Source organism: Stigmatopora nigra, chromosome 2 (genome assembly GCF_051989575.1).
Source record: "Stigmatopora nigra isolate UIUO_SnigA chromosome 2, RoL_Snig_1.1, whole genome shotgun sequence".
In the NCBI taxonomy this organism is placed as follows: Eukaryota; Metazoa; Chordata; class Actinopteri; order Syngnathiformes; family Syngnathidae; genus Stigmatopora; species Stigmatopora nigra.
The window spans coordinates 1761690-1784607 of record NC_135509.1 but is presented as its reverse complement, the minus strand read 5'-3'; the positions used below and the strand labels follow the sequence as shown (position 1 = coordinate 1784607).

At 42.0% G+C, this 22918-nt stretch overlaps 1 protein-coding gene and 1 long non-coding RNA gene across 15 annotated transcripts; one reads left to right on the top strand and one right to left on the bottom strand.

The window, feature by feature from the left end:
* The first annotated feature begins 388 nt into the window (after positions 1-388).
* On the top strand, positions 389-20447 carry epb41l2 (erythrocyte membrane protein band 4.1 like 2). Of its 14 annotated transcripts, XM_077740396.1 has the most exons (25): positions 400-626; positions 4474-4864; positions 5893-6089; positions 6173-6349; positions 6808-7035; positions 8216-8320; positions 8404-8446; positions 8953-9028; positions 9626-9722; positions 9932-10056; positions 10130-10217; positions 11020-11172; positions 11241-11338; positions 11422-11594; positions 12246-12328; positions 14798-14848; positions 15377-15436; positions 16217-16384; positions 16534-16599; positions 16858-17238; positions 17908-18036; positions 18193-18291; positions 18355-18435; positions 18753-18867; positions 19091-20447. In XM_077740396.1, the coding sequence occupies exons 3-24, from the start codon at positions 5904-5906 to the stop codon at positions 18855-18857; spliced, it is 2772 nt and encodes a 923-aa protein (XP_077596522.1). In that variant the 5' UTR covers positions 400-626; positions 4474-4864; positions 5893-5903; the 3' UTR covers positions 18858-18867; positions 19091-20447. The 14 variants fall into 14 exon arrangements, with proteins under 14 accessions (XP_077596586.1, XP_077596567.1, XP_077596558.1 ...); XM_077740432.1 differs by lacking the exon at positions 4474-4864 and having other exon boundaries at positions 399-626; positions 18812-18867; XM_077740388.1 differs by lacking the exon at positions 4474-4864 and having other exon boundaries at positions 402-626.
* Positions 19361-21744, bottom strand: LOC144212594 (uncharacterized). Its single transcript, XR_013329785.1, has 3 exons — positions 21532-21744; positions 21133-21317; positions 19361-20541 (listed from the first exon to the last, which is right to left on the bottom strand). It is a non-coding gene; the product is annotated as an uncharacterized LOC144212594 (long non-coding RNA).
* Between the last annotated feature and the right edge of the window lie 1174 nt (positions 21745-22918).

Below are 22918 nucleotides of genomic sequence, written 5' to 3'. Positions count from 1 at the left end.
TGTGTGTGTAACAGGTAGCTGCCACATGCATATACACTTAATTCATTTATTATAATGGTTAAATACTCAATGTATTTGTTCAAAAAATAACTTGAATTCCTAACAGAATATTCATATTATGTCAGTCACTGATTTGCATTTATTTATCACTTTACAATGATTATCACTGGAAATAAATAGAGAAATGTGTCCTATATGTATGCTGTACTGTACTGTATTCAATAGGCGTCAACGCTTTGTAGTGACACACTTTGTCCGTTGGAGGGCAACAGCGCGCCACACGAGCATCGAAACAATCGCGCATCAACTCTCCCTCTAACGCCATTGACCAATCGCGTTGCAGATTCTAATACAGTTATGCCGTCCGGCCAATGAAAGAGCGGCAGATATATATATTTTTTAACTGTATGGGCCGGACTTAATGATGATTGACACGCCTTGTTTCTGCGCCCGAGCCAGATTTTCAGCAGGACAATTTTGTATGTAGCAACGGGATACGGGAATTAATTGTTGAAGGAAAACAAGTCGAGAGGCAATATTCGTTTGGAAGATCCTACTACATTTCCACTGTGTTTTTTTTTATTAAGAAGAAGGGTATTGTCTTTTTGAGCTTCCATTTAAATCACGTGAGTATTTACCGTCGATTCAATGAAATTGTCTTTGTTGTTCTAGCTAAAGCTATAATGTAGCAATATAATGCTTTTTAGCGTAGGTTAATATACTGGGGAAGCTAGTTTTCTCGTTCAAAGTCGTTTTATAGGTTCCGTTTCTATCGTGGTCTCATAACTACGTACTGCGCGTGCGTATACTGGCACGATGGTACATTTTATGGTTTTGTTGCCGTAATGTCCGACATTTAAAATGGAATTATTGTCAAAAAGCTAACTTTTGTCCCAGTAATTACGTATGGTTATCGGCTTTTCGCTAATGTCGCTTTGATCAGCCGCCTCCGTGACCATTCATCCGTCCCGCTCTCGTAAATGGTTGCTTTTTCTCGGTGTCATTACGTTTTAATACCCATTTTATTACATTCTCACTCAAAATAATGAATTTGGGAGTCGTTTCTTGTTGTTGCAATTGCTGTATAATGTTGGCCTAATGCTGTTTTAGCGGGTACATTCGTCATATTGAACATGTTTGCTTGCAAGGGGTTGTGGGAAATGATGTTCAAGTTTACCTGACTACTGAAAATGATTTTTTCTGCATACTGTAAAATTGTTATTTTAATATCAATGTGTTGGTAAATTGTCTAAAACAACCTTTATGTGATCACGACAAAGGTAAGGTTATTATTTACACTTGTTTATTCTCTTTTTATGTCTTAATTTAATGATAAACCTGGGTCGCTAGGCAACCAAAGTGTCTTGATGATTTTCTTCCTCAGCTTTTTTTCCTAACATTTATTGAAAGAATTTAAACTGCTATACTGTTATTTTTGTGTATGTTGTTAATATACATAAATAGTCTCTAAACTGACGGTAAAGCAAGTCAGAAGGCACCTGGTCTCACCCCACCATTTTCTCTGTGTGTGTTTGTGTATAGTTCATCTATAACTGTCCGCTCCATGTTCAGAGAACAGTAGCTGCTCTGTCCCACTCGCTAATGAGAGGCCTTAATTGGTTCTTCTGCTAACAGATTCCTCCGCTAATTAAACAGAGATGCGACCGACCTCCGCTCCAAACGAATGACTATTTTTTTTCATGATATTCTAGCCCTAAATGCTAGCCATACCCAATAGGTAAATCCCTAGCGGGCATGAGCTGGGCATGAGGTGGCCACGTGTTCAGCACCGGTTCCTACTGGGACCCGGGACGTGCCGGGAAGACGAAAATAGCAAAAGCGAGGAAGTGCAAAGGGACGTCAGCGAGGCAGGAAGCGAGAGTTCAGGAGAGAGTGACAGATATTGCTTAACCACTCGGAAAAAGCTGTGGGAACATCCCAAACGTACGAGGGTTGCGCATGCGTTGGTGTTTTTGCCCTGACCCCCATCCTCGAGTTCAACGGGAAGACATCAAGTCACACTGGCAACCCCCAAAACTTGGAGTGACTTTACTGAAGATTCGGTTTCTGGTATTTTGATGGCAATTCCTGACCTTACTCATTTCAAGCCTCATTTTTCACAGCTGATTTCTTCACATATCAAAGTACAAAGCCTGGATTTGACTCAAAATGGCCGCATCAAAGAAGAATGGAGGACTTCATGTTCCATTTATGACATTGTTATTCATATTTGTATTTGTTGTTTTTGTTGTGATGGAACATTAAATTAAAGGATTGATATCACCACAATAGTTGCAATTTATTTGGGGGCCTTTTTGTTTCTCTTTAAGAAGACCAATCTTGGAAAAATTTGACATTTTGACGACACTGAAGAAAAACCTCGTTCTGAAGAACCTATTTTGAACATGGAAGCGAATTTTTCCAATTTCTAGTTCCTCTGATCTTCTCAAAGGAGCCACATGAAGACCTTTCGAAAGTTAGCTCAAGCTGGATTAGCGAAAAGTCGTACGTCTCCGTTAACGCTTTCAAAATCAAACAACTCATCGATTTTACAAGAAAATGGACAACTATTTGGACAGCGTTCACTGCTCTGGACATTTACTGCAAGCCTAGGTCATAAAATAAGTGTTGCGGTTGAAGAAAATTGAAATTGCCCATAAAAAATAATGGTTAATGACAGCCTCAGTCTTTCATAAGCCCAAACTGCAAGTAAACACCTTCGTCTCCTGTGAAGTGGATTTATTGCGGCGTTACACACCGGCGGGCATGGCAAAAATCAAAGTTGCACAAGGGAAGATCAGAAGAATTTAGATGAAAGGACGCTATAATGCAATGTTCATTTCATTTCTGCGGAAATTTGGAAGATGTGAAGAACAAGTGGGCAGGAATGGCGAGGAAACCGGCTAGAAGAGCTTACAAAACAATCATGACTGTAGCCTTTCAAGTGTCTTTAGCCAGTGCTCAATGGCTCTATTAAACCTGACAACAAACCACTTGAGAAGAGCGCAAAGTGACTTTCTCCATAAAGCGTTTAACTGAAAGAAAGGATGGAGGAACAAGAGGAACGAAGGGAAAAGCGAGTGGGCCTGTGGCTTTGGCGGGGGTCCAAACATGGTTAAAAACAGATTAATCAGCATCGGGTCACATTCTAACAGAGAGGGATTGAAGAGAGGTCGCATTAAAAGGCAGTCCGGGGCATCCTTTCTAAAGGCCACTTGCTCAGACCATAAATGCTTTCATTATTAAGTAACTGATGCTAAGAAAAAAAACTGCTAGCAAAAAATGTTTACTGATAGTCCATTTTCAACCTATCTGTTGTCTTTCTAACACTTTATTCGCCACTTATCCTGCACAGGGTGCTTTGTACCTCGTAAAGCAATGGCGGCTACTCCATGAAACTGCATGTGGCCGACAGAAAAATAGAGGCGCCATTGCACGGACCGACCTAGCGACAGACAGGAACGTACGCAGATTATCCTTGGTGTAATCCTCAATTTGAGGATAAGTGTGCAATGTGACAGGGCAGCCATGTTTTTGCAGCGTCAGCTTGTGTGAGGATGGAATGTTAACAGATTGTACGTCTATTGCCGTCAATGGCACCTAACGAAAATTAAATTTAAATGAATTTACATCAGATTCAGAGTGTTTTTCAGATAATTTTAGGTGAGATTAGAAATGAGATCAAGTAGATTAAATACTTACAACTCATTATAATTAGCTAATTCATTTTTTTTAATCATCTAAACCCACCACTAATCTACCTACTTTTTACAGTACATTTTTAGTGTGCCATATTACACCAAGATTAATGCATTTACTAGCCTTGATGGTGATACATGTCCAATTAGTGAATTAAATGTTGTCAATAAAGGTTGAAAAAAGCATTGTACATTTGATTTATTCTGTCTGGATGTTAATTTTATTGTTGAGTGGTGTCAGTAGGGATTGTTAAAAAAAAATTGTTCCTGTCGGTTCCACGTTTTAGAACATCAGCCGGCTGTAAATCTGAAACGGAGGTTTAGGCATGACCATAATCTCTTTTGTCACTTGTATCCCAGCTCAATAATCTTTATTTTTGTTGCAGTAATCTCTTGTCTCCATGGGGATTTATGCTTGGTGTCCATGAATGTTGTTGCCATGGGAACAGTTCCTCCCCCGGACTGCCCGCTCCGCCCTAACACGTCGGGGTTTCTATAGATGTCTTTATTGGACTTGTCGCACTTGTGTAGACAGATAATTAAAAAAAAAACATCATTCTTGACAATAGCTCCTATAAAATGATACATTTCAGGATCAGGAAGTCATCGCCATGACGACAACCCCTTGAATGCAGACAGACGTAAAGAATTTGTAGGTCCAGGGAGTTAATTGAAGGTTTTTGTTATGTATTGTCACCAATGGATAATATTCTTCTTAAAAACATTGTTATTGCTCAGAATCTGCTGCTGTATAAACCAACTTTTTTCTCTACAGCTGTTTACCAAAAATAAGAGAGAAAGGGAGGAACTAATGCTATTTAAGAGAATAGTACTCAAAGTTTGCGGACTGGAATAAAGCCATTTGGAGCCAAAGAAGGCCCATTAGTAGACATGCTTTCTCTCCCTCCTTCCCCCTTTTAGCCTCTCTGCAACTCCCCTCCTCTCGCTCTCTCTTTCTCTCGTCATTTTCTGCCCTCGTTTCCGCGGGTGAAAGTCCCGCGGGAGGCAGGCGCTCAGCTCCGCGGGTGAGCCGACAGGATGAGGGAGAGGAAAATGGCAGTGACGGCTTCGTAGGTGGGAGACCCGAGTGAAGGGAGAGAGAAAACTGCCTTTAAAAAAAAAAAAGAGGGCTTGCGAGGAGTTTAAAAAAATAAAAGCAACAATAGGTAAGGACATTTGAGAAAAAGCTTTTGGTTAAAAATGTTCTCTTTGAAATGTAATACTAAAAAGTATCATTTTAATATAATAGCTTGTGTACTAACTTACTCCTGATGAAGTATATCAAGTATATAGAAATGGTAAAAAAATTGAATTTTTCTGTCTTTCCTCTCTAGAAAAGGGGCTCATCAATTAGAAAATGTTCAATCTTGTTCACCAAAACATGTAATATTTATTATCCACAGACAAGATGAGGCCATCCTATCGGTCCATCTCAGTCCACAATCGACTGCCAAAAAAGAGAGGCCGCAATCATGTCACCGCCATTGTTTACACAGACTGTGGGAAGACGAGTGAACCCGGAAAGGGGGCCCAGATAATGCCAGCTCCCCATTGGACGCTGGACAAAAAAAGAGCCAGGATGAGAGGGATTGCGAGTTTAAATAAAAATAAATATGCACCTTAGAGAAAGTTGTGGTACAATTTTGCAACATCTTTACCAGACTTGGTTAAGTTAATCATTGATACTGAAAGTGAAATGTTTTTTTTTCAGAACACCAAAGCGAAAGTGTTAACAGACTCCAGCTCAAGTTAATATTTATCTTTTGCCTCTTATCTCCAGCAAGCGTGCACACGCCTTTAATGTGTGCACACCTCCATCCGTTAAGCGACCCGGCGTAGGGAGCTCTATTTATATTCCCGCGACCTCCATGTTGCATTGGCGAGGGAATAAAAAAAAAAGGTCAAGAATAGAAAGAAGGTGAAGAGAAGTACAGTGGATATCTTTGAAAGGACGACGGATGGCTTTGAAGACAGCGTGTGGTGACAATAGCTTAATCGGAAATGAATCATTTTAATCCTCGCCCTGAAGCTGTTTGTTTGTATACACCGTCACGCACCCGCATAATCATGAGAAGTGATGTAATCTGTTTATTAGTTCATCTGAAAAATAGTTTGATTTTAATCATTTTGTATTGCCAATTGTATTTTGTATCTGTTATTGTTACATCATCCAACACTGCACTCCTGTCTTTAGATTGTGTCGCCATGACAACTGAGGCAGGCTCCGAGACAGAAGTGAAGGAAAAAGCGGAAAAGACCGCCGAGGCGCCCGACCAATCGGAAAAGGCCGCCGCCGCTGAAGGCGACGCCGAGGCGGAGAAGGAGAAAGAGGGCAAGGGAATATCGCGCTACCTCCCAACATGGTTTAAGAAGCAGAAATCCCAAAGCCAGGTACTTCCATTCAAACCGCCATGCCGTAAAATTTGAGCCATGTCCTTTTGAAATCTGACCTTCCTCACCTCAACTCCATACAGACCTCCCCGACCAAGGAGGTCCCATCTCCCGAGAAGCCCGCCAGCGACCAGGAGGAGGCGCCGGAAGTGAACGGGCACGCCGAGGAAGCGGAAGAGAAGGAGGCGCTCGGTCCGCTACAAGAGCAAGTCAAAGAAAAGGAAGCGGAGTCCCGTTCCAACGCCAGCGCAGACACAGAGGTGTTTAACGGCTTTTCCTGCATGTGTATTGTCTGCCAAGGTCCAAACCACACTGTTTTTATTCTTCTGACATTTTGCAGCTGTAGATGGACGAAAAATGAACATTATCATCCACAATATTTTAAAATAAAAAAATGTAAATGTCTGTCGTTTAGAGTGCTGCATGCGTGAAAGAAGTAAAAACCACAAGTAAAACCACTGATGAGATAATCAAGGGGGTGGTATCCTACCAGTTAGCTAGATGTTTTTCAGAGATGTTTTGAACCACGGACTAAAGCAATATATTTTTCTCTTGTCGAAAAAGTGCTAACTCCTACTCACTGTTCCATCCAAATGCTCACAATAAGCTACCCGGCCCACCCTGTGACATCAACACTCAGTCAGCCAGCCAGCCCAAAAAGAGCCGCCCAAAAAAAGAGGGCTTTCACAAATCTCTTCTCTCTATTTTTATTTTTTAGCCTGCCCGGGAAGAGCAAGTCGAGGAGAAAAACGGCGACGCGGCAAGTGGAGAAGGAGTCCAGGAGGAACAACCCGAAAAGGAGGAAGACAAGGAGCGAGCCAACGGAGGCCAAGGTCCGACCTCCATTTTCCAGTCGCCACTACGTTTAGTGAGGAAGAGCAAGATGAAACTGGTGGTTTGTCACGTCACCCTCTTGGACGGTTCCGACTTCACCTGCGAGGTGGAGGTGAGAATCTCGCCGCTTGCATTGTTTGGGTCGGCCCTCGGGGTTAAATCCGGGGCATTTGGCTAATTGGCGAGAGACCCCACTACCAGATTAGTTTTTTTTAGATCTGCCCCCTCACTGTTAAGCCCAGATGGTGGATTCTTGGAGATGTGCAGATTACCCATTGCGACCACTTTGTTAAGGTGATACTGTAATTAATTGGAGAAAAATAAATAGAATGATGCAGAAAAATGTTTGACAGGGTTGCCAGTCAGCCACGCCCAGCGTCTGCAGTCCTTTGAACAGAAAGCGCTTTGTCCTCTGACAGATAACGCTGATACTGCAACAACTACTGTTGTCCTCCCCAACACGCACACACATAGGCATTCCTCCCTCCAGTTCACCACATATTGGCACGGTGAAAGATGAACTCCAGGAATCAAACTTGAAAAAGAGTTTGAATACTGAAATGGCAAGATAAGATATGTCATTATTGACATTTATCCATGTTTGCTGTCACTTGTTATCACCCACACCCATCACACTTTGACATTTTTTTTAGGCCCTTAGCTCATTTTCTCGTAAAAATCAATAAATAAGACGAAATATAATGACTGTATTTATTCCATTTTGGCACTTGCTCTTTCATTCTAGATGTCCATTCTATTCTGACAGGGAGGGCCCACAGCAATGATTCAAAAATGAATAGAAGAACATACCGCAGATGTTTTCAAATGGAAGAAAAAAGAGAATCAATCTTTTATGTCAGATTGCCAACTTGAAAGTCTCTCTGGAACGCCACACTCAACTGCACGCACACGCATTTTTCATTATTTCAATCTTTGTCCTTTTTTTCTTCCCCCCTCCAGCTTGCTTTCCGTCTGACCTTCTGTCTGAACAAAGGTCACTGTAGCCTAAGTGTGTAGTGTGTGTGCATTTTTTGGATGTGTGGCCAAATGTCATTGTCATTGCTCACTGTGGAGGATTTGATGGTCTCCTCCGTGGAATGTGACCCGCATGGACGAAGCACAGATTGAAGAAACACTAGCGCATTGATGCTTCCATAGGAAGTCCAGACAAAAATATGTCACTTGACTTTTTGCACTTTCACTCTATCGGGGATTCTAAATTTGTACTTACTATATTGGAAAAGTATGTTTGCTAATGTCTACATTTTTTGTCTTTTTTTTTCATCCTACAGAAACGTGCCAAGGGTCTATTTCTGTTCTTTAAAGTGTGCGAGCATCTCAATCTTCTGGAAAAGGACTACTTTGGTCTAACATATAAGGACAACCATGATCAGAAGGTACTTTTATCTCAATTATTTACAGATTCAAAACAATGGGCCTGGCTTTCACATGCTAAATCTTTTATTTTCTTTTATTTTAGTGCTGGTTGGACCCCACCAAGGAAATTAAGAGACAAATTCGCAGTAAGTTTCATTTCCAGGTCCACACAATGTGAAAAATAAAACATTTTGGCTCTCCAAATGTGTCCTTATTAAAATGGCCGTCGCACGCTTAATTACAGTCACTTAACAACAATCGGGATGCAGATGTCTAGCCTGGGAAAGATTGTTCGTCCTTTAATTATTTTGGAAAATGTAGTCTTGCGATGAATTTTTTTTTTCAATGTCTTTGTTGAAGATTACATATGTGTATTGAGCGAAGCCAAAATGGCGTTACGCAATAGTAGACACACCATTCATTTTATTTGTGTTTGTGTCCACGCTTGCGTGCGACTCGCGTGGAGCTTAGCGCCGCCTAAAAGCTCCTCTTTGCCCTGCCTTGCCTCTGGCCCAATCGCCCACACGTACACACAAATGGGTGGAAAGAGCCAGATGGATTGACCTGTGGACAACCCTGCTTGCACAATAAATTCCAAGATTTCCATTAATGTTATGAGAGTTTTTACTAGTTTTTCCCCCTCTGTCCTCAGGTAACAATTGGCAGTTTGCCTTCAACGTCAAGTTCTACCCACCTGATCCCTCGCTGCTCACTGAAGATATAACAAGGTGAGCACCAACAACTGAGGACCACTACCCCCAATTTGTTTTTTAGAGTACATTCTTCCAGGTCTTAAAGAAGTCTACAAGAGCACTGTGCTAGCCCACCGAAGAGACCACTTAAGCCTCCATCCATGTCAGCAAATGCCCCCGCCAAGTTGCCTGTTTTTTTGCAATACTTTCACTTGGTAACCAGGATCCAGAAGCGGCTACCCTCCGATGACTCCCCCGTGGTGTTTGAATTCCGTCATTTGAGTTTAGCCCTCCATTTGGATAATGAATTCCTGCGCTTAGTGCTGTCCAACATCCATACAACAATTTACTGACCACAAGTATAGCACACGTTACACAACTGACTTTGGGAACACTGCGGAGAGGATTAGCAGAAAGGTTATCCCAACCACTTGTCATACTCGGAAAATTAGCCCAAAAAAAAAATAAAATAAAGCCATCCCTGTTAAGTTTTAATCCCGCTTTCTCTTTTAACATATGCCAAGAAAATGTCTTTTTTTGCAGAATTTTTTATGACACTCAGCAGTTATTTTATTTTATTTTTTCGTCTGACTTGAATCAGAAAAAACTAATTTTCCTTTTTTTCTCGTTGAGGTACCTGTTGTGTCTGCAACTCCGCGAAGATGTAGCGTCCGGTCGACTGCCCTGTTCGTTTGTCACTCATGCACTTCTTGGCTCGTACACACTGCAGGTAAAGTTTATTTCTGTGGAAGTACATGTACTTTTATGTATTAATTTTCTAAAGATACTTTTTCACCATGTTTTGGTGAAGTTTCCCAGGGCAAATTTTATTGAAGTAAACCTGCTAACTCGTTAAAAAGCCTAAATATCCTTATTTAATTATGAGGATATTCCTCTGCTTGCCGATGAGTATTATTAAATTTGTGTTCGATTCCACAGGCAGAATTTGGTGACTACGAACCCGACCAGACTCGTCCACTGGACTACATAAGCCAACTGACATTTGCCCCCAACCAGAGCAAAGAAATGGAGGAGAAGATTCTGGAGCTACACAAGTCTCACAAGTCTGTGCTGTCAATAAAAACATTTTTTTAGATCAACGAATAGGACCACTAAATAAATTCCTCTCACTTTCAGGGGAATGACACCAGCGCAGGCCGACACACAGTTTTTAGAAAACGCCAAGAAGTTGTCCATGTACGGGGTGGACCTGCACCACGCTAAGGTACAAAGAAATTCCAGCCTGTCTCTTTTTTTTTTCATTGATGTCTTGTGTGTCAGCTGTGCAAACACACACAAAAAAAGGCCCTGGGAATATCCCACCTCCCTCGCCGGGCTCTCGGTGCATCAGCTCGGCGAGTTCCCACGTGCGCCGCCGCCATGGTATTTGTCTTTGCGCCGGAAAACCGAGCAGGAAAATATTCATGAGAGAGGGAGATGGCGAGCTTAAAATAGAAAAGAGAGGATGTGAGAAGGAGGACAAGTGGAGCAAAAAAAAAGAAAGGGCACGCTCCCATTAGCCAAAAGGATGGGAGATTTTTTTTGTGGCGGAGGAAGTCTGTGTTCCCTCCTCCCCTCTCTCTGTCCTTTCCGTTGCTATGACAACGGATAAGGGGTGCCTGAATAGTCAAAGTGAGAGATCGATGAGCTACTAAACAATGGGGCAAGGTTGTGTGACCTGTATGTATGTGTATGTGTGTGTGTCCATTATCTACCTATTGCATCCTCCATTAGCAGCAGGGAAACTCCGCCCCCCTCCCCATGTTAAGTCAATACCCCACTGACCGTTACCAGATGGCCTCGGACTTAAAAGCTTTGCAACGAGTTAGCCTGACAGCTAACCATGTTATCAACCGTGAGTAATCAAGTTTATGTGGACTGTGGAGACGACTATGCTAAAAATAAAAATGTATGTATATAAAGGGTATGTTCACATTAAAGTCATACTGCACTGAATTAGAACAATTTGTTGCCTAACTCTGATAAATATATTATTGTTTGGTAAATTTGAATCATTCCCATGGCAGGATTCTGAAGGCGTGGACATCATGCTAGGAGTATGCGCCAATGGACTCTTGGTCTACAAGGACCGGCTCCGAATAAATCGCTTCGCCTGGCCCAAAATACTCAAAATATCATACAAGAGAAACAACTTTTACATCAAAATCAGACCCGGAGAGGTAAGCGCAACGGTTTGAAGCCATCGGTGCAATTTGAAATGTGATCAATTAATAAAGCGCTCCAACAGACAGAACAATTTGAAAGCACGGTGGGATTCAAACTGCAGAATCATCGCTCCGCCAAAAGGTTGTGGAAAGTCTGCGTGGAGAACCACAGTTTTTTCAGGTTTGAAAAAAAAAAAATGTTGCCATTCTACATTATTCCCCGAAAAATCATTCGCTAATATTTTTTGCATCATCCTTCTCCAGACTCAACACCCCGGAGCCCCCCGTCACCCCACGCTTCCTAACTCTGGGCTCCAAGTTCCGTTACAGCGGGCGCACGCAGACCCAAACGCGCATGGCCAGCACCCTCATCGACCGGCCCGCGCCCGCATTCGAGCGCACTTCATCCAAACGCATCAGCCGCAGTCTGGATGGAGGTAAATGCCCCTAGACTAGGTTGTGTTTGGGAGTACATTTTTTTTACCCGCGCAGCAGATACAGGAAATAGCTGCAGCTGTTTCCTGTCACACAGAGACGGAGATGAAAGAAAGAGGGCCCCGACTAGGAAATGAACACGGCGTGCAGTGTCTACACACACACACACACACATAAACACACACACTTGGATGCAAATGTTGCATGGCCAGGAAAACACTAGGGCTATAAAACCTTACACTTATCTCCGGAAAATATCTCACACCTGTTTTTTGAGTGCTCCTTGACAGTTTATACTTACTTGTCCTTAAAAGTTGTGTGTTACGTTGCCCTCTTGTGGTCACTCATAGTCATTACCACCAAATCAACAATGAAGGTAGGGTTTGGTCAATCTGGCTAAAAAATGGTTTTATTTTTTTTTACACTTATTTCGATTACTTTGACAGATTTTTATCTTGACTTTTCTAAATTTATTTTTTTGCACATCTAGTTAATGTTGACAAAATTAATTTGCACATTTTGGCCATTTGGTAACTGGTAGAAGTAGCAAAAGTGTGTACCCTGACAATTTCCGATGCTCTAAAGAGATAATTATTGATTAATATAATAATGAGTGTTTTGTATTAATCTATTGCTTGTTTTGTGTCATTCAGCACCAACGATTAGCATAACAGAAGCCCGGGACACCAATGAGAATGGACACGACCCTCACCTGGATCTCCACTCTGACTCTAAGGTAAGTTTTACTCTTATTTTTACCCTGCAGGTTCATTACAAAGAATTATAAATGTGCGTTATCATTGTGGGTTTTTTTCTGTATCCAGTTGAATGCAACAAATGAGACAAATAAATTCTTAGACAATTTCCCCCTTTTAAGTTTACCCCAGTCTACGTGCACCTAATGTTCACATTAAATTTGTGGTCCACATTGGCTCTGCATGCCTCCTATTTAACCAGCCTCTTCCCTTCTCTCACTTCTAACCATTTATATCCTCTAAACTCTCACAAGCAGCACCTTTTGTTGTCCGGCGATCAACTTTTAGTGACGAATTTGGCTTCAGCTGTTACCTCTTTTTGACAGAAGTCGGGACTCCAACCCTGTTTTTGATGTCATTTGGTTTCCACATTTTCGTTAACTGCCTTTTTATTAAAAAGTTGGCTACAAAAATGTTTCTATTTGGAAGCCTGACGACTGCCACTGATCTTTCCTACTGTGCTCGCGTTTAACCTTATGTTCACTAATGTTGTCTTTTCCCCTTCCCTCTCCGTTTTTTTCCCCTTCACTCTTGTCGACACTTCCGCATGCTTATTTTTGACACTATCACTTTTCATGCTTTTTATTTTTTTACCTTCCAGTCCATTTTCATGTTCCCTCTTTCTTTCTCCTCGTTATCGTCGCTCTCCTCCATCCCCCCTTCGCTCGACTCTATTTCCGAACTGGAGCGCGGCCTCTCCGACATCTCCGAGGACGGCGACCCGATCGCCGACCAGGACGACTTGTCCGCGTCGGGCGCCGCCGAGCCAGTTGTCGAAGCGCTAGCCAGCGAACAAACGCCGCCGTCTTCCCCGCTAATGGGTCGCCCCCAAACTCCCAATTCAGAAACCCCGCCATCGGAAGAGAGCGCTCGAGATGATCGAAACGGCGAGCGGCGTTCGCTAAGAGACGTGGCTAACTACGTATTCCTCATGTTTAGCTTTCGCGCCCTCCTGGAAAAGAACAAAAATTCCTTTTGGGCCGCGACACAAAGCCTGTCTGCGCTAGCGCGCAGGTTTGCTAGCAGAGTGAAGATTTTTATCATCACAACAGCCACTAGCGTCGGCGCTAGCGCTGCCGTCGCCAGATTACGGCGATTTAAAGACGCCGTGGCATTGAAGTTGATTCAGCTAAAGGCCCGATTCACAAGCGCGCAACCCTGTTTGCCCCCTGTGGTCTTCCCTTACCTCTCAAGTCCTTCCCCACCAATCTTGGGCGACCTCTCCGCCCTAGCCTCGAGGCTCCCATCCCGCTCCTTGGTCCGATCTGTCCGGCTCGGCCTAGCCAAGCCCTCTCCGCTTCTCCTCCCCTGCCTCTTAGTAGCTTTCCTTTTAGCCGTCATGTTCACCGCTAGCCGCTCTCTGGCGCTAGCTTTGATTTTAGCCGCACCTCTCGGGCTAACCTTGTGCTATCTGGAGAAGCTAGTCTCCCATCGGCGTGGGGTCGCGGCTAAGGAGCGACCTGACAAAATGGCTACCCCTCTTCTCGTGTCTTCGTGTGTTAGGCGACACACGAGGACGCAGGAGATATGTGATCCCGCCGCATAGACGTTTTTCTTAGGTTTTTTTATTTATTTTTCCACTTGCTTTTCTTTAGACACCCCACTGCTTTAATCTTTTCATCTTTTTCTCCTTTTCTTTCACTGTCACTTTGAAGTTGATAATACTGTAAATGTAAATTTAAAAAGAAAAAGGTTTAGAGTAAAGAGTCGAGTCAGGAGAAAAGAATGGTCGCTAAAATGTGAAACTTAAGTATGTCGTAAGGATAAAGCATGTCTTATAAATGTAACGGTAAGTTTTCACAAAGTTTAGTATCCCCAATTATTATATTATTTTCTCACAGGCAAAATGGATTGGACGCCTATCGCCATCAATCACTTTTGTGACCACTAAAGCTAAGGTTTTACATTAAAGTAATTGTAAATATTTACATGGATTCTAGAGTATGTCCCAAAAATGTGTTTAAAAATTTACGACCCGTACAAAATAAAACTATTCATCATTTATTGTCTATATGTCTTCAGTATAAAAGATAACAAATATGAAATTGATATATCTTTAAACATAGTGTAAATATTCAGTAAAATAAAATACATGATTATTTTAAATGAAAATAGCTTATAGATTAAAAACACAGAATAAATAATTTAAAATATAATAAGAAGGAAAAATATAGAATTTTTAAGTGCATATTTATTTTTTAAATTTCAAACCTAGACATGACCCAAAAAAACATTTTTATTGTTGCCTTTGCAGAACATAAATAGTACGATAATTTCCCTCGTGTTGCTAGTAGTTGCCCAAAAATAGCCTCGTTTGCGTCTTTTTCAGGGCAAAAGTATATAAATTTCATCTCTCCATACGAGCTTCTTCCATCGTCCCATTTTTTTTCCTTTTTTTTTCGCGCCCTTGCTATCTCCATTATCTTATTGCTACGGCCACAAATCTGAAGGTTAAGGAGGCGGACCCCAACCCTGGCAGTGTGGAAGCCACGCCTGGCCAGGTCTGTAAGGGCGTTCATGTTTTAACCAGCATGCATTGCAGAATTTTTTGGTTGCTCGTAGCATGAGTAGCTAGCCCAGATTCAGTTTTCCTGACCCACTCTCGCTAAGTCAAACCTTCAAATGGTTGGCCATGTTTAGACATTTAAAAGTTTGTTATGATTGGAAAATGGCTCAATGACTTAATGAGTTGCATGCTCAGAGTGAGTCGATTGTAGCTTTTGTGTGCTCTTAACTCAAATTTCAGTTGCTTTTCCTTCCTTTTAAACCATTAGAGAGCCAAATTGGAATTAAATTGTCACCAAATTCATTCCCTGACCTCTTAACTTTTACCTCATTTCCACAAATGTATAATAATGAACTGTCTATCGCTAATGACATCATTAAATTAATTCTGGTGAGTCAAGGTGAAGTTTCACATTATAATGCTCTTATGTCAAATGTTGTGTTTGATCCTATATCAATTTTTGTGTGTGTTTCAAGTCTAAAATCCCGCCCATTCTTATTTGTGCTGTATGTCCACCTTCCAGAGTCCAATGAAAATGCGTGTGGATAATATTTATGTGAGGCACAGTAATTTGATGTTAGAGGTTGGTACTTTTGGCGTCGTGCCGATGACGGCCCGCAATCAGAGCCTGACATCTTTTCTTGCGTGCTACGAAATCGCTCCGCCGACCTTTCTCGTTTGCATGCCCGCCATCTTCCTTTGGAAAATGGCGCAGGTTGCGATGGTTTGATGTTTACCCGGCGGCCATTTTGTGCAATTTTCTAAGAAGGTGGAGAAAGAGCAAAAGGACAAATTTGGATGCCGGAGTTGTCACAATGGCCGCTTTGTGAACAAACCATTGCGTGCATGCGGAATGCCGTTCCGAGGTCGGCGTGCGCTGTGTTTTTTAAAGTTTGCCGCCTGCCTAACCCCGACTAACCCTGCCTCACATGAGGATAGCTCCCTCCTCCTGTGGTATGATGATTTGTGGTTTGCTAACTTACTAAAAAAAATGTCTTAACATGGAAGAAATTTGAATTAAATTGTTTAATCTTTTATCCATTTCTGACAAAATTCCCTTTCCAGCTAAAAGTTCAATGAAGATTCATTTGACAAAATATCCAAACAAACCCACTATCACTTCCATGTTTTTTCTTTGGATTCCAAAAAAGAAAATTCCACCTAACAAAATGGCGGGCGCCATGTTTCACTGCAGCCAGCGGGGACCAATCCCAGCCCTCCATTCCCAAGTCATCGCAAGGCCAGAGTGAAACATGGCGCCTGCCTCCACACAATCTAACCTTGTTCCTTTTGACCTAATGTTCTCCCCCATCCTCCCATCCTCCCCCAACCTAACCTCCCCCCTCCCTTCCCTCATCATCAGGACCACGATAAGACCCAAGACGAAGTCCTGAAACACCAGGCTAGCATTAGCGAGCTCAAGCGCTCTTTTATGGAGGCTCCGCCTCCTTCGCCTCCTCAGCACAACCTATGGGAGAAGCGCATCACTTCCTCTCCCGCCACCGCCACGCGCGGTCAGCAACTCGGACCGGTACGTCCCGCAAATATGTCGATTTAAACAAAAATATTTACTTTTTGGCGTCGTTCAAGTACCGTCAAAAATGTGGGAATCCAGGAACTCGAAATTTTTTTCGTGCGCTATTGACCGGGGCGCCGGCGACACGTATGTGTGTAATGCAGGTTTCCGCCACCGATGAAGCGGCGGCGTGCACGGCGGATAATGGCGACCGCAAAGAATCCACAAAGGTGCTCTAACTTTTTTTTTTCCCATCCAAAGCAGCTTCCCGTCGGCATGCCGTCTTTCACCAAAAGTGTCCAAATATTTGTCATGTCATGTCTTGCTTTTTTTTTTTAGATTGGACTTGGATGATTACATTTGTTTATGTGTCCCACACGCACGTGTGCACACCAGGGCTGCGATTTGTTTACGATTGGTCGCAGGAGCCCTAGTGTGCGCCTGGTTTTTGTCTCTGTGCATGACATGTTGCACGTGTGTTTGTTTAGACGGCCGAAGTTGAAATTGAAGAAACAGTCGTGGTTCAAGAGATTTCCACCAAAGGGAAGGGGGTGAACGTGGAAGAGGGGGCGGGGCAAAAGGACAAGATGACCACCACCATGAGCGTTTCCTCGGAGAGCGAAAGCGACGGAGAGGCCGAGTATCACCCCAACGTGCCCGTCTCCATCTCCCATACTGGAATCCCAGAGGAGGAAGAAGAAGTGGACAAGGATGACAGTCCAATGGAAGCAGAAGAACCCGCAGTCACGCCCAATGAAGCTTCTAACGGACCGTCCCACCACGAAGACCCATCGCAAGAACAAGCGCCCAAAGTGAATGGCGAGGCCTTGCTGGTGGATGCGCGTCCGCAGGTTATTTGTTGCTCGCAGGTAAAGTGGAGGGCGCTCACTTAGGGGTGGTTCAGGCCTCCGTTTTGCCAATGTTTTTCTTCCTTTGGGCCGTGGTTCTCCTTCCTTCCCGCTTTGGTGGCAATGTTTAGGTCCCATATGCATTCCCACACCCTTGTGCTATTGGAGCCAGCCTACGACATGATGGGATTATTATTATATTATCAATAGTGCTGTCTGAGTGCATTACTCATTGGGCCTTATGACTGTCAACATACATGCACTATATGAAGGATGCCCAATAAATAGCCATATTGTTATCGCTATATATCTCTTCATATTGGACTATTTTTAGCTTGAATTTTTTTTACTGTTTACTTTGTCTTGGGCTGGCTCTTTGTGAAATGTGCTAGTGATTATTTAAATATCAAATCACTTCCCTTTCAATAGGATGAATGCTACTCTCGGAGGAATAGAAAATATGGCTTCCATATACAATAACCCAACTAAAATAACTAACTAGTAGGAATCAATATCAATAGATACAATTTCACTGTGTGGCTATAGAAATTGGCTCCCACTTGTAATAAACTGGGTTCTAGTACATATTGAAGTGGAAGTGTCCCGTCCAAATGTTTATTCTACTTAACGAATGTGAACTTTTTAAAATGCATTAACCCTCCTCAAATCTTTCTGTCACCCCTTAACAAGCCCCCGGTGGTAAAGACAGAAATGGTGACAATATCGGACACGTTTGCGGCGCAAAAGACGGAGATCGCGACCAAGGAAGTGCCCATCGTGCACACGGAAACCAAGACCATCACGTACGAGGCCGCACAGGTGCTCATCCCGAGGCGCTCCGATCCGTCATTCATCTACCTAACTGCTCATTTTTTTTTCCTCCCGAGAAAGCCAAGCACGGACATTCCATCCTTCTTTCCCGGGAACTCGAAAATTGGCTCATTTATTAATCAATTTTTTTGTGCTTTTTTCCAGCTGGACGGAAGCGGGGACGGAGAGCCCGGCGTCCTGATGACGGCTCAGACCATCACCTCGGAATCGCTGTGCACCACCACCACCACGCACATCACCAAGGTAAGAAGCGAGTGTGTGTGTTTTGCCGATCTGACCTAATTCTCACGTTTTACGTGTTGGCAGACATTAAAAGGAGGCCTGTCGGAGACCAGGATCGAAAAGCGCATCGTCATCACCGGAGACTGCGATATCGACCATGACGAGGTCAGTTATTAATTCATTTGCGTGACCACAGCTTGCCAAGATCTGCACGGATCTCCCCTCCGCTGCTTTCTTATTCCTTGACCAAATGTAAGCGCCATTTGACGCTTTACATTTATTTCCACTTCATTTTAATTTGGATTTTCGTTTATTTTGAAAAGCAAATGTCAACGCCTGCCAGTGGTGGGACATTTGGGCTTCCTTGTGATTTTCTGTTCTTTTTTTTTTTTCTTTTTATTTCTTTTTTCCCACCTCACTTTGTTCCATCCGCTTGGGTTTGCCACCCCGCCTGCTTCATGTTCGCCGCCACGCTACGGCAGGCTCTGGCCCAGGCCATTAAGGAGGCCAAAGAGCAACATCCTGACATGTCTGTCACCAGAGTGGTGGTTCATAAAGAGACCGAGTTGGCCGAAGAGGAGGATTAACATGACCCAGGTATTTGTTATAATAGTAAGTTTCTTGTTGTTGTTGTTTTGAATTGAAAAAAAAACATGCAATTTGTCCTAGCCGCAATTCCCATCATGTCAATACAAAAAAATGTCTATCACTGCCCTCCTGTGGACAAAGTATGTATAGCAGCAGATTAATTAGATAAATAGACTTTTTCCTGCCCTTGTTCAATATTTCTATTAACCTTTCTTCCTGCCTTCTTTTGCAGATCTGATAAGTCCTTGAGAGGTGTTTTGACATTCACCAACCCACGCGACCAATCTCTTTAACCGTGACTGACTGCAGAGGCTCCGGAAGAAAGAAGACCAAGTCTCTCCAACCACCATAAAAACAAAACAACAATCAGGTACATAATACACTGAGGGAGCAAAAGAACCACATTGTTAGCTTAACATTTGTAGCATGTTTTTACTTCATTGTTGTTTTCCCGGAATAGTGCTTTTTTCTCTCTTATTTTGCGGCGTAAAAGAAGCAATGCTTAAAAGAGAAAGTGGAAGATGTATTATTTTGACTGCGATACACGTTTGTCAAAGTAGACACTGAAGTTTTTGGGAAAGTTTTGTGAAGTGGTGGGGATACTAAATAGCCTAACAAAATATAAATTCTCACTGGAAGTCAAAATAAATGAAATAAAAACTGTTATGCTTATAATAGAAGAAGGTTCCCCACCCTTGAACTAATGTGATAAAAGTGCAGCTTCTTAACCCAAAAACACTTACAAACTAATGGTACAAAAGTAAACATATTTTCTTGACATTCCGTTTTTTTCTGATTTTCAGTCCGCACAAAAAGACAAAAAAAATGCTTGATCAAAAGCTTTCAATTTGTTATTTTATACTAAATGTGAAGGAGTTAAAGCTAAAAAAAACACAAAGGTTACACAGTCATTCCTGTTTTGGGGAAGAGTTAACTGGGAGAAAAAAAAGATTTTTAAATGTGAAACCACTCGTTCCGACAAAAAAATTGTAGCAATGCTTGCAAATGTATAGTTGACAATCTTCACTCAATTCAGTTTTTAATAGGTTAGGTTTCTATTTTAAGATGGCTAAGAGTGCAGTTCTTCATTTTAGCAGCGACATTTTGAAAAAAAACAACATTCCATCTTACCACTACATTCCAAATTCAGTCTTTTTTACGCATGTGTCACCACTGTAGATTTATCTGCCCACATGTCATTTTCTATGTGAATATGGTCCAATTATTTTCATATTTGTAATGTGGACTTTTATTTTAGGGGGCCATGAAACACCAGTACAAATGTTTCACAAAAAAAAACTGCAGTGTATAATGGAGCAACGGGGCTGCAAAGTCACTCCTGGGAATTTTTCTTTTAGAAATATATATTTGTGATCCAAACCAGCTGCAGCATCTTTTCTATTTTCCACAAAAAGTCCAGAAAATCCAAGTAAAAAAAAAAAAAATCAACAGGCGGCCCCATTGCTCCCTTGTTGTCCAGGTTCTTTCTATCTTAGCCACTTAATTGTTCTGTATCAAACACACACACACACACACACCAAACAAAAAGTCCCTGTTAACACTTCAAATAAAAGATTGTAATACTCTGATTTTTGGGGTCTTTCTGTAGTTCCTAGCTCTTCTCCTGGATCTGACTGTAGGTGGCGCTGTGGTTTTGGGAAAATACTGCCAGCTCTGCCTCCACTGCAAAAGAAATTATATTATTTATAATGCATATCCATCTGTCATACTTTGTTGTAAATTGTGTATACTTTTATATTTGACATTGTAATATTTATTCACCTCAATATGGGACTCAAATCTTTCACTTAAAATGTTCCACATTAAGATACAGCCATGACCCAACATGAAGTAAGTAATGTTTATATGATAATATAACTGTTTGTTTGCATAAATGTGAGGCTTTTTGTCTTTTAAGTGAGTTTCAATCAGCAGTGATCTACTTCGACTCCAAGAAGTATTGTAAGTTCAATTTAAATACACAAATGTACTCTATTTACTGTATAATATCAATGTTCTGCCATTTTTTTTAGCATAGTGTGTATTCAAAGGCATACATTACCTTAATAATGTCTTTGAACAAATGTTAAACATGTTACAATTGTGCAAAATATGACCTTTAAAGCCATGAAATTATGAATGAGTGGACTATTTTAACTGATAATTTGCATAGTTGCCCAATCATCATGGTCATTGTTCTTCCAAATCATCAAGTCAGAAGGCCTTTGCAACAACACTACATGGAGAAAAAAAATGGAAGACTTCCATCCTTACCCTGCTTGAGTTTCCAGAGGCTGTAGACCACCAGTTGAAATAAAAGCACAAAGGTGGGCAGGAATAGGACCAGACCAAAGCAGACTGGTAGGAAGCCATCCATTTCTTTGTCTGTTTTTGTGACTGAAGGCCTCAGGAGGAGAGCCAGGCTGGCCCAGATCCCACTGAGAATCTCCATCACATTCCTTCTTGGTGGACAACAAACGTAGGCGGACCAAAGAGATCGAATCAAGTAAGTAAAATACAACAGTCCAGATAAAACAAATTAACTAGAAATTGATATGAAGTCTATCAAGGCAAAAGAGGATTTCCAACAAATTAAGGCACAAAATGTCTGCTGTCGAGCCTCATATCGGCTCAACTCAAAAGTAGTTTCCTAAAAGTTCCCCAAATACTCACGTGGCTTAGCAACAGCCCTTAAAATATTAACACTATCGTCCGTCGTTGAAGTATAACCATTTATTCCGCTTTTTAATCCATTTAAACATCTCTTGTTGTCGTCGTCGATGATAATGATATGAACTTTGTTCTTTTTCAGCCTTGTGATTGCTAAGCAGATTACTTGCGCATGTGTGTTGACCCACAGGTCATTGCCGTCTGCATAGAAACCAATCCTGTTACTCCTCGTGTGTGTCCTCCTCTAATCAATGCAACAAATATTGAGTTTCCATCTTATGTGACTATACTAGCATAGCGCTAATATCTCTATCCCATCACGCTGTGCTATTAAATCCCTCTTAATAACCGCCTCATTTGCACACAGGTTTTCCCAGCAGCAGACTAATCAATTGTTTACCGTGGCAAAGTGGCCAAAGGTGAATACTCAAAAGTGTGCATGGCTCGCTGATTGATTACCTTTGGCGATGACTAGCTCGTTATTTTAACGCCGCGCTCCGATCAATGGCGGTTTGCGCCAGTGTGAAAACGCGTGGGCGCTACGCCCAAGCTGTGAGAACAGACTTTTTTATCGATTGTACACAACTGTTATGAGGCTAACTACACTTTTTTTTCACACGCTAGCCAGAAAAACAAGTTCATATTGTTTGTGTTTGTAAAATGGCGGCTATTACTAGTGGATAATAAGCATAATAATAATAAAAAAGGCCGTCAACAGCCCTCAATTATGATTCTTTTACTACTTCTAGGGATTGGATGAATACCCGCCGAGTGGAATGACATGAAAAGACACTTAATCTGTGTTGATGGATTCAACCAATAATGCCCTCTGCTTTACACATGATTACTTGCACCTGATTATCGCCTGACTTTAATTACTTTAGCGTCCTTCTCGTACACGTCGCCCCCGGGGGACTTTACGTTTTAATCATCCGCTGCCAAGACTTCGTTTGCGGACACCTTACTTTAACGTGAATTTTTTTTTTTAATTAACCCGCAGCCGGCAAACGAGATGTAGATTCGCATTGTTGCTTTTTGCCTGGTAGTTGTCATGGTAACACCCCCTGGCCTTTTCAGCTTAAGATTCACCAAGGGTCGCCCGCGATGCTCGTTACCATGCCGACAGGGGGGCTTTTCCGCGTTATCTTTTTTTTTTTTTTTAATTAAATGCCCACGTTATGTAACAGGTGTGGCATTTAGTCGAAAACGGCAATCGAGTGGAGTGGAAAACAGACTTTTATGTCTTAACTTTTTAGTTAAAATGGATTGGACGTCAAAGCAGTCAAAAAGGAACACTCCCAAATATAGATACAATTCCCAGAATAAAATGTATGTGCCACATTTATGTGAATTTTTCTTAATTTGTCTTTTTCTCCCAATTTATTGCAGT

Excerpts from the sequence above, each read along its gene's own strand:
- epb41l2 (XM_077740396.1), top strand. The coding sequence starts at position 5,904 with ATGACAACTGAGGCAGGCTCCGAGACAGAAGTGAAGGAAAAAGCGGAA. Across the intron at positions 6,090-6,172 it reads AGCAGAAATCCCAAAGCCAG|ACCTCCCCGACCAAGGAGGT; the intron begins GTACTTCCATTC and ends AACTCCATACAG. Across the intron at positions 14,849-15,376 it reads TGGAAGCCACGCCTGGCCAG|AGTCCAATGAAAATGCGTGT; the intron begins GTCTGTAAGGGC and ends TCCACCTTCCAG.